This window comes from Capsicum annuum, chromosome 6 (assembly GCF_002878395.1).
Source record: "Capsicum annuum cultivar UCD-10X-F1 chromosome 6, UCD10Xv1.1, whole genome shotgun sequence".
Classification (NCBI taxonomy): domain Eukaryota; kingdom Viridiplantae; phylum Streptophyta; class Magnoliopsida; order Solanales; family Solanaceae; genus Capsicum; species Capsicum annuum.
In genome coordinates, this window is record NC_061116.1 from 164,641,101 (window position 1) to 164,651,620 (window position 10,520).

General features: G+C 31.0%; 1 protein-coding gene across 1 annotated transcript; it reads left to right on the forward strand.

The window, feature by feature from the left end:
* Nucleotides 1-5,387: 5,387 nt before the first annotated feature.
* On the forward strand, nucleotides 5,388-6,115 carry LOC107874941 (monothiol glutaredoxin-S3). Its single transcript, XM_016721634.2, has one exon. It carries the CDS (start codon nucleotides 5,462-5,464, stop codon nucleotides 5,771-5,773), a length of 312 nt encoding a protein of 103 aa, XP_016577120.1. The 5' UTR covers nucleotides 5,388-5,461; the 3' UTR covers nucleotides 5,774-6,115.
* Nucleotides 6,116-10,520: the final 4,405 nt, after the last annotated feature.

The window sequence follows — 10,520 nt, forward strand, 5'->3', positions numbered from 1 at the left end:
GTGCAGCTTAGATATCACTAGAACTACAAAGGCCTCATATGATCACCAAATATAAGGAAAAATCAGTTGTTTTACCTTATAAGTCTCTTGTTGCAAACAAAGAACAGATTATGAGGGAACCAAAATCAACAAATAAAGCACTGGAGTCACCACATTGGTTTGCAACTATGAAGGATGAGATAAATGTTCTACACAATAACAAAACTTAGATACTAGTACCTAAACATGCAGGTGTGAACTTGGTTGGCTCCAAATGGGTGTTTAAGACTAAACTGCAAACAAATGGAGCAATCGACAGGTACAAAGCATGGCTTGTTGCTAGGGGTTTCTCTCAACTTGAAGGAATAGACTTTGAAGAAACATTCATTCTGATGGTTAAGGCTACAACTATTAGAGTGGTTCTGTCCGTAGTTGTTGCTTCAAAATGGCATATCAGACAACTTGATGTCAAAAATGCATTTCTTCATGGCCACTTACAGGTGGAAGTATTCATGAGTCAATCTCCGGGATTCATTGACCCCAGGTATCCAACTCATGTCTTCTTGTTAAAGAAGGCATTGTATGGTCTTAAACAGGAACCTAGGGCATGGTTTGACAGATTCAGTATGTATTTGCTTCACCTTGGTTTCACTTGTAGCAAGGCTGATCCCTTTTTGTTTACTTTACATGGTAACGGAGGGACTATCTTATTATTACTATATGTGGATGATATAATTATCACAAGAAGTGATCGAAAGCATGTCTCAGAGGTGATCGCAAAACTTGGGAGAGAATTTTCTATGAAAGATCTTGGTCTTTTACATTTCTTTCTAGGAATTGAGGTCAAGTACTTCTCAGGTGGACTGCACTTGAGTTAGGGGAAGTATGCTACTGAGTTTCTTAATAAGACTGATATGATACGGGCAAAAGCAATAAACACACCTTTTGCAAAGAAACATGGCTTACATGAAGTTATTGGAATCCCTATTGATACATCTTTGTATAGAAGGATTGTGGGAAGTCTTCAGTATTTGACACTCACCACTCATGTAGTAAATCTAGCGAGTCAATTCATGCAGAGTCCAAATAGTGAACATCTTCAAGGTGTTAAAAGGATCCTCAGGTACATCAAAAGAACTTTACATCATGGGCTCAAAATTATCTCCCAACCACCCTGCAGGTTATATGGCTATTCGAATGCAGATTGAGGAGACTGCACTACAACTAGGAGGTCAACTACACAAGTTATAGCATCTATTTAGGTGAAAATTGTATCTCTTGGACCTCAAAGAAACAAACCACGGTAGCAAGGTCCAGTGCTGAAGCTGAATATAGAGCCTTAGCTTCTACTACAGCTGAGATGATAGGGATCCTTTACCTTCTTCATGACACTGGAGTATATCTCAAGATAGTGCCTATACTATATTGTGACAATTTAAGTTCCTTATACTTGAAAGTCAATCCAGTGATACATGCCAGAATAAAGCATATAGAAATGGACTACTATTTTGTTCGAGAAAAAGTGGCAAGAGGACAACTAATCATACAGTTCGTAAAGTCTAGAGATCAGCTAGCTGACATTCTTATAAAGGCCTTGACAAAGCAGGCGTTTGCTAATTTCAGAAGCAAGCTAGTATTGAGTGTTCCACCACTCACTAGCTTGAGGGGAAGTGTTGAAGATACTGATCAAATAGAAGATAAGGAGAGCGTACGATTTTGTTAGGGTAGCTGATTCTGTAAGAGTTATCTTATGTTTTGCATCTATAATTGTACTAGTATTGTACTAGTAGTAAACATCTACTTGTATATGTAGTTTCCTAGTGATACAACTTTAAGCCTTTAATATTGGCATAACTAGGACTCTTATAAATAGTCTAAGACTCTACAACTACGTAGTATTCAACTCCTATAAGTAAGAGCATGTACTCAACTCCTTTATCATCAGAAATATACTTTGATTCTCTTCACTGTGCTTGAGAATTCTACAATACTATCACATATTGAGCATCTAAATAAGAATAAAACATTTTAATTTAAATAGATTAAAGACGGTAAAACCCTAGATCTAATTTAGGAACGAAAATAAATCCTAGATATACTATATTTAGGAAAGAAAAAAGCTAACCTTTTAACTGAAAATCAGTAGTTCCTACATAAACGATCGTAACCCTTAGTTCTTATCCTAGATCGTACCACCTCCGACGAAATCAACCGAATCAACTTATTGTTTGTCAACAACAAAAAATATAGCAAAATTATTGTTCATCTCTTCTATCGGGTTTAAATTTGATAAAAAAAAATAAATAAAAAGAAAAGAGAGGTGAATTTTCTATTGAGTTTTTGCTCTCATCAGCTGACTTTTCGTTTGGATGGATGTTTTAACCGGGTTAGGGTAAAATATGAGAGTTGGGTCGAGTCGGATGGGTTAAATAAATGGATTAAAAGAGTAATAGGGTCGGGTTAGTTTTTTAATAAAATAGAAAAAATATATTAGACACGTCGCATCACAAGAAGGCGAGTGGAGTGCACTCCACTCATTAAACTTGGGCATGGATGTTGCGGGGAGATAATAATATCACTTTTATATAGTTATGGTGTGTAATAGGTCACTTAGATAGTTTAGGTGTGGCTTAGACTTTTCTTGTATTGTTTGGGGTGGAAACGATGCCTTTTCTAGGAAGATATTTACAATTTCAAAGAATTTATTATAATCTCAAAAAATATGCTCTTACATAATACATGATATTCTAATTGATACAATAATTAAATATAAATCCACTCATTAAAAAAACTCAAAATAAATCTACTCATGCTAACAGCTTGGCCCCAAAACAATGATGAGCGTCCAACACCCAAGGTTCCCTTATATAGTAGGTTCGCCATTGCCGAGTAATTCAAATTTACTTAGAGAAGTCTCTGTCTGAAAGTAAAACATTCACAATTAAAGATAATTCTATTTTTATAGCTCGAAGTTCAGATCTTTCATTGAAGATATGGAAAAGATATTTAACACCCACCATATATACCATCAGAATATAGAGTACAGTACTTGTGAATATATGTTGTCTTGACTTTATTGAATGAATAAATCGGTTAAGTTTTTGTTGTTTTAGTATTTCAGAATATGGGACAAACAATTATGCCACGTTGCTAAGATTGATCAATCTCCATTTGATCTTTTTGCATTTATAATGGGCAAAATGGCTCAGTTACCCTGTTGGTTTTGTAAGTTGAATACTTCTATTTACATGTTTATCATTTGGACCCCTAAAACTACTAAAAAACAGCATTTTAAACACATTCTTGGAGAGTGTAACACACTCTCCCACGTCAGCTGCCACATAAGATGTCACGTGTGCCACATCATCTGCCACATCATTTTCAAGTATTTCATGAAATTTCAAGTCATTTTTAAAATGCTACATGACAAATTAAATATTAAAATTAATTTAATTAAATAATTTTTTTTATAAATTATAGAAAATTTTAAATAATCATTTTTTAAATTAAATATCCAAATAATTAAATTATAAAATGTCATTTAGTTTATTTTTGCTCACAAATTAAATATTAAATTCATTTCAAATAATTAAAATTCTTCTCCAACTAATTTTAAAATAAATAAATAAATAAAATAAATAAATAAATAAATAAATAAATAAAAAGAACCCCCCAACTCCTTTTCTTCCTCTCTCTTCCCCCATTTCTTTCTTTTTATTGTACTTCATTCTCCATTTCTTTTTCTTCATCTTTTTCATTCTTCTCCCTCCATCTTCTTTTTTTTGATAGAAATTATGTGTTGGTTTTGCAAGAAATGACTATGACGGCGTGAACAATGCTTCAACCAAATTGTCAAAAAGAAATCTTAAAATTCGAGCAACTGTGGAGCGAATTATTTGTGTTTTTTTATTTTTTTATATCTTTTCTTAAATGGATCATGGAGGATTTGTTTGTATTTTATTTCTTGTAGAAATTGGGTTTGTTGGTTTAAGATAAAGATCAAAAAAGTAATTTTTGATTAATTTTAAAAATTTTAAGGATTTGGGGAAATGGTCGAAATGAGTAGTGTGAGTAAGGAGGAGGATGATTCATCTTCAAAAATTAATCTTCCAGCAAATTTATATTGGGAAATGCTTGACAAATCAAAGTTTTTTTTCTTAGGAGCTGCACTTGTAGTGTTGAAATCTAAATTTTTTTCTGCTATTGCTCCACACCAATTAATTTTGTGAGCCAGAGATTGATGGTTCAACGAAGTGGAAATTCTAGTTATGGTATTGTTGGATTGAAGGGTTATAACGGTGATGGCCGGCATTAATATAGGGGTAGGGCACTGCAGTGGTGCTGGTGGGTTTGGGGTGTTCATGGTGGTGGTGGCAGGTGAATGGAGAAATTGATGGAGAAATTATTATTTTTACTGATGTAGGTGGACAACGTGGGGGGACGGGTTGATGGTGGTGGACGGAGTGGGGATGGGAAGGTGGTGGAAGGGGTGGCAGGGTGGGAGACGGTGATGGACGGCAGGGGGCAGGGCGTTAATTTAATTGGTAGCCATGGCTGGACGGGGGTATGAGGGGCGTTAATTTAATGATAGCCATGGCTGGACGGGGGAGGGGGGCTGGACGGAGGTGAGGCGTGGGGTGGGGAGTGGTTGGACGGGGGGAGGGGGCTGAGAGGTGGGGGGGGGGTGGGCTGGACGGGGTGGGGAGTGGGGAGTGGGGAGCTTTTTAATTTTTTTATAAATTTATTATTTTTAAAGTTTTAAAAATATTTTTAATGTAAAAAAGATGGAGGGAAAAAAGTCTCTTTTTTTTTTTTAAATTTTAATGTTATTTTTAATTTTTTTAAATTATTTTAATATAAAATTAATCAAAAATTGATCACACTCGCACCTCAGGTGAGTGACTACACTCTCTTTGTTCTAGTCAGTCATTTCAATGCCACATAGGTAAAGTAAACGGTCAAAGATACAAAATATTGCTTTTTAGTGGATTCAGGGTCCAACAAACATATAAGTAGAAGTATCCAACTTATAAAACCGACATAGTACGAGGGTCCAGAAGAGTATTTTGCCTTTACAATGCAAAATCTTATTATTATAATGGTTATACTTCTTATTTTATTCACTCCCTCCATCCAACTTTAGTCTAAACAAAATAGATATTCATTTTTATTATTTCGTCTAATTTCAAAATTTTTCTATTAATTATAGTAACTTTTTAAAATATTAAATTTTATTATATTCAAAGGGAAAGGGTTATGTAATAAAATTGTCATTTTATTTTATTAATTAGGATCTGTCAAATGAATATTGGGCAAATAAAAGTATACTCATGAAGTACTTTTTTGGATTCTTTCTGCAATCATGTACGTACAAGATGAAGTCTGTATATATGTGTGTGTTCATTTGATCTCCTCACCTTAAAACTCAAACACTGAACACCAAAGTTCAAACAACTCCAATACTTCGTAATTGAAATTTGGAATGGAGAGAGTAAGCAAAATGATAAGTGAAAAGCCAGTGGTTATATTCAGCAAGAGTGGTTGCTGCATGAGTTACTCCATCAAGTCTCTCTTCTCCGACCTCGGCGTTAACACTGCTGTTTACGAGCTAGACGAGATGCACAGAGCTGGCCGTGACATCGAGGCCGCGCTTTCTGCTCTCGGCTGTAATCCCACGGTTCCGGCAGTGTTCATCGGTGGCCAAATGGTTGGTGGAGAAAGTGAGATCATGAGTCTTCATCTTCAAGGGGCCTTAAAGCCTAAACTCAAAACTGCTGGCGCTTTGTGGGTTTAATTAATTAATTTAATTAAAATAATCTTGCTGTTCTTTTTTTTTTTCTTTTTTGGGAGAACAATAATAATACTCCTAGCCAGCGTTTGGAGATTAACAAAAATTGAGATGAAGTGGTTAGTATAAAACTGCTTTTATTATTGAGCGTTTTTTCTCTAACGTGGGGCTTCCGGAGTTGGAAACAAAAAGAAAAGGATACTAGAACTTACTACTTTTGAGCAAGAAAGAAATTAAAACTCTTTGTAAGAGAATTTAACTTGCATGTACTGCTAACAATGTAAAAAATTGTTGTATCCATGTCTGTGTGTCATTTTAGTATAAACAAAATGCCTATTTTATTGTTCAGATAAATAGTTTCACATATTAAAAATAATTATTTGTGATTATTTTTCCAGTTACTTGCAAACACTGACGTGAAAAAAAAATCGTATACTTGGTCAAATTTACCTCTTTATTGTGATAATCTGATTGTATTAATTATTGTTGTTATCTGACATCAAGTATTTTTATTCAATCAGGAAAATATAAGAGTATTAGTTATATTTCCTCTATTTTAAAATAGTTATCCTTGTTGACTTGAAATATTTCTTTAAAAAATATTGGGAAAAGGGTTAAATATATCTCTCTACTTTAATTAATTGGTTAACTTTGCCCTTCGTTATACTAGGGGACTAAATATATCATTACCGTTAGCAAACTTCACAAATATACCCCCTAATTTAACAGATTTTCCCAAATAAACTAGATTTCCCCAATTCACATAAAATTACCCGATTTTCTGTTTATTTCAACCCTGATTCGTTAAATTAATTTAATCCACATCCATTAAACCTCCCAAACTCATCTTCTTCATCTTGGAGAATTTAAGACAATGTGACATGAAGCTTGGAATGGTTGTCAAAGTTGGAACTTGGAACCATGTAAATTCACATCTTTACAACATTTACATATATATTGATCCATCTATCAAAATCACACCATTAATGAGTGTTTTAAGAGATCGATTTATCCTTCGATGACGCTTATCCCCACTCCTTGTCGATCACTTGCTCATGCTTTACATGACCATTAAATTTTGCTCTTATATATCTCGCTTTATTGTTTACACTCATTTAATCATTTTTATATTTTGTTTATATGATATTTAGAAATTGTCGAGAAAAATGAGTATCCTAGCTATCATCAAGATTCTTGATGAATGCTATTTATTATCGAATACATATACTGTTAGACAAAAAATTTTGAGGGATCCAGAGGTGAGATTTGAGAAATTTAAAGTTGGGTCAAAATTTTATGTTCTTACAAGAAATTATTCTTTAATGATGATTATGGCTAGAAAGTTATGGAAAAAACTTGTGATTGTTGATGGTGGAAAAAACATGTTTACAAATTATAAGAAAATTTTCGTCAAATTGCTTGAACCTTTTGATGGAAATGGCAGATTTCATTAGAGTAAATGAAATGAAAAAAATTAGTTTTGAATTCAATTGGTAGTGGGTTAAGGTTGATTTTAAAGAGAAAATAGGTAATTTAAAGTGAAATTGGAAAAATTTAGTCAATTTGGAGAGATTTAAATTAAAGGAAAAATTACATAAATACACAAGGTAACTTTACCATTACATAAAATTCCATATTGAAAAAGAAATTATAAAGATTTCAAATTAATTACACAAATCACTTCTTTTTTTACTGTTTCTCTCTCTTCTTTCTTATACATCTCAAACCACCGTATTTTGCTCTAAATTGTGCTTCATATTTTCAGCCTAAAACCTTACTAACGTGATTTGGGGGTTTCAAATATCTTTCACTTATCAAACATCAATTGATCAAGTAATTAACTTCATCTCTTTGTTCATTTAAATAAAAAATTCTTTCAATTTTTTTTGTTGCGTATGTAGTTCTCAAATTCTCACCCCCGCCCCCTCCCCACACCAACTAGACTAAACACCCCGCGATACACGATATATTGACTTATCGACATTGTTTCGGATACTGATAAGGTAAACATCGAAAAAAATAGGTTTGAAAATCAGTCTCAGCCTCAGCTTTCTATTCAGGTTTGTACATCCGTTCATTCAAAATCCCTCCTCCAATTCTGCCTCCTCTTTCCGGCACATAAGCTTTTATTGATTTTATGGTAATATTATACTTTAGATATTTGCATTATACATTACAAAGTTTAAATTAGATATTACTTTAATACGTTGTTGGTTTTATGGTCACATTATACTTTAGATATTTACATTATACATTAGAAAAGTCTATTTTATAATACTTTTTTTACTTCAGTAAATGATTTCTTATATGTTAATACTTTTTTTTATAATACTTTACATTGATTTTTTTTTTAAATACGTTGGGTACGTTACACTTTACAATAACCTTATACAATATAATGTACATAAGTTTAAATCGACTGTATTAGCCTCATATATTTATGGTCACATTATACTTTAGATATTTACATTATACGTTAGAAAATTTACATTAGATATTAGTCTTCATGACATCCTTATAATATGTATAAGATTACATTATACATTTATATAGCTTATATTTTACATTAGTTTTCATGATAACATATACATACAAGTATAAGGTACACACATACATGTTGAAATATTGTATAATGTTATGTATTTTTATTTTTGGCAGTCAGCTGATACGCTGCTCTCCCTTTTTGTATTTTTTTTTCCGGTTGTAACTTGATTTTTTTATGATACTTCTAATAACTTTGAAAATCAATTTTTTTTTTCGATTGCAACTTTATTATTTTTATGTTTTTCAGGAAATTTTTTAATTTGTATTACAGTTCTTATTTTCAATCCTCTATAAAATCAGCACATTAATTACTGGAGTTAATTGTGAGAGAATAATAGTAGCTGATTTTATTTTCATAATTGTAGGCAAAACGGTTACCTCATACATTATAGTAACTTATAAGACAAAGAGTAATGTATATTTATTTTTCTAAAGTTGAGAGAGAGAAAATACATCCTGAATTCTATGTAATTACTTTCATTAAGGATGAGATTTATGTTGTTTATACTTTATTAAATTAGAGGGCATACTTGTGAAGTTTAGCTAGCATCAGGGTATATTTGACCCCATAATATAACTGCATGACATATTTGACTTGATAGTATAATGAAGGGCAAAGTTAACCGTAAAGAGGTATATTTGATCCTTTTTCTAAAAATATTTATTAAGCATTTATATTATCAAATTACGCTAATTAATTATGATTTAAAAATATAAATTTGAGTATATGCATTTGTGTAGTCATTCAATAATAAAGGTAGTATTGAAAGAATATGATAAATTTTTCTTGCTTTCATAAATCAATCAATTAAATTAAAATAAATATATTTTTTAAAAAAAATTAACTATTTTGAAATAAAGCGAGTACCATAAGCTTCAAAATTGAAGAAATATAAAGCAAAAAAAATATAAATGAAATTTTTTCGAGTTGATGACATATTCTTCCGTGTCTCCGACTCCCACACAACATCATGAAAAACCATAAATGGAAAATGATGAAGCGATCAAATAAATTTCGAGTTACAAATTACTATTCAACTTTTAGCTGAGACAATGAAGTTGTTAATATGGACTACGAATTTTCACTTCAAGTTGTTTCCTTCAATCATTTTTACTTGTTACATTTTGAGTTGATATTCATTAAAAAAATAATTATTGATATAATTATTTTATCATAGTATCTTTATTAAATGATATTTACTAGTATATCTTGAAATTAATTTAAAGAAAAAATTAATTAATAATAAAAATAAAATAGAAAGATAAAAATTATCTTTAATTCATATGTCAAAAAGATAAATAAAAATAAAAATTTAATTAATAAAGAAATGACATAAAAACGAATTGAAGAAGTACAAACTTACATTTCTCATTTAAACGTACATGAATTGCATATTAAAGTGAAATACCATATAGATGTCAAATTTCGACAAGTAAATTAACTTTTTCACTATTCCATATGTATGCAAAAAAAATTGGCCTTTGTTGACTTCACACTCTCATAAAAATATTATTAGGAGTTTATTTTATCAATTTAGTTTAATTAATTATACTTTGAAAATATAAATTTAGGTATATATACACTTTATTTAATTATTTAATAACAAAGATATTATTGAAAAAATATATAATAAAATCCTCTTAATTTCGTAAAAGAGACAATTACATCATCACAGATAATTAAAAAAAGAATCAACTATTTTTAAAACAAAGAAAATAAGATATATCTGTTACATTTAATAATTAATAACAGTTATAAAATTATATTTTGTTATAAATGTATTTACATTATAGTGAATTTCTAACAAGATTTACTTTGATATCTATTAGGACTTGAAGCATTCGTTTTTTACTCAGACTAGGAGTAAATTTTCCCTATAAATAGAGGAGTTTTGTTCATTGTATTCACAATCTAATGATCTCTTATCCCTCAAAAGAAGAAATAAGAATTACTCTCTCTCTATTCCCTCTACTCTTCTTTTTTATTCTTCTTTATTGTTTTATAACACGTTATCAGCACGAGACTCTGCCAAACAAGATGAGATTATAAATCTAAAGGTAATTTCAAGGTTAGTAATTTCTTATGTTATCTGTCTTTTGCTACTAATAATATAATTATTGTTGGATTTGAGGAAAAATAACTGAGAATTGATTGTGATGGTATCACAACTTACTTTCGAATGAGGAAGAATAATTGAGAATTGATTGT

What these genes read in the sequence shown, in the direction of transcription:
- LOC107874941 (XM_016721634.2), top strand. Translation starts at nt 5,462, where the DNA reads ATGGAGAGAGTAAGCAAAATGATAAGTGAAAAGCCAGTGGTTATATTC.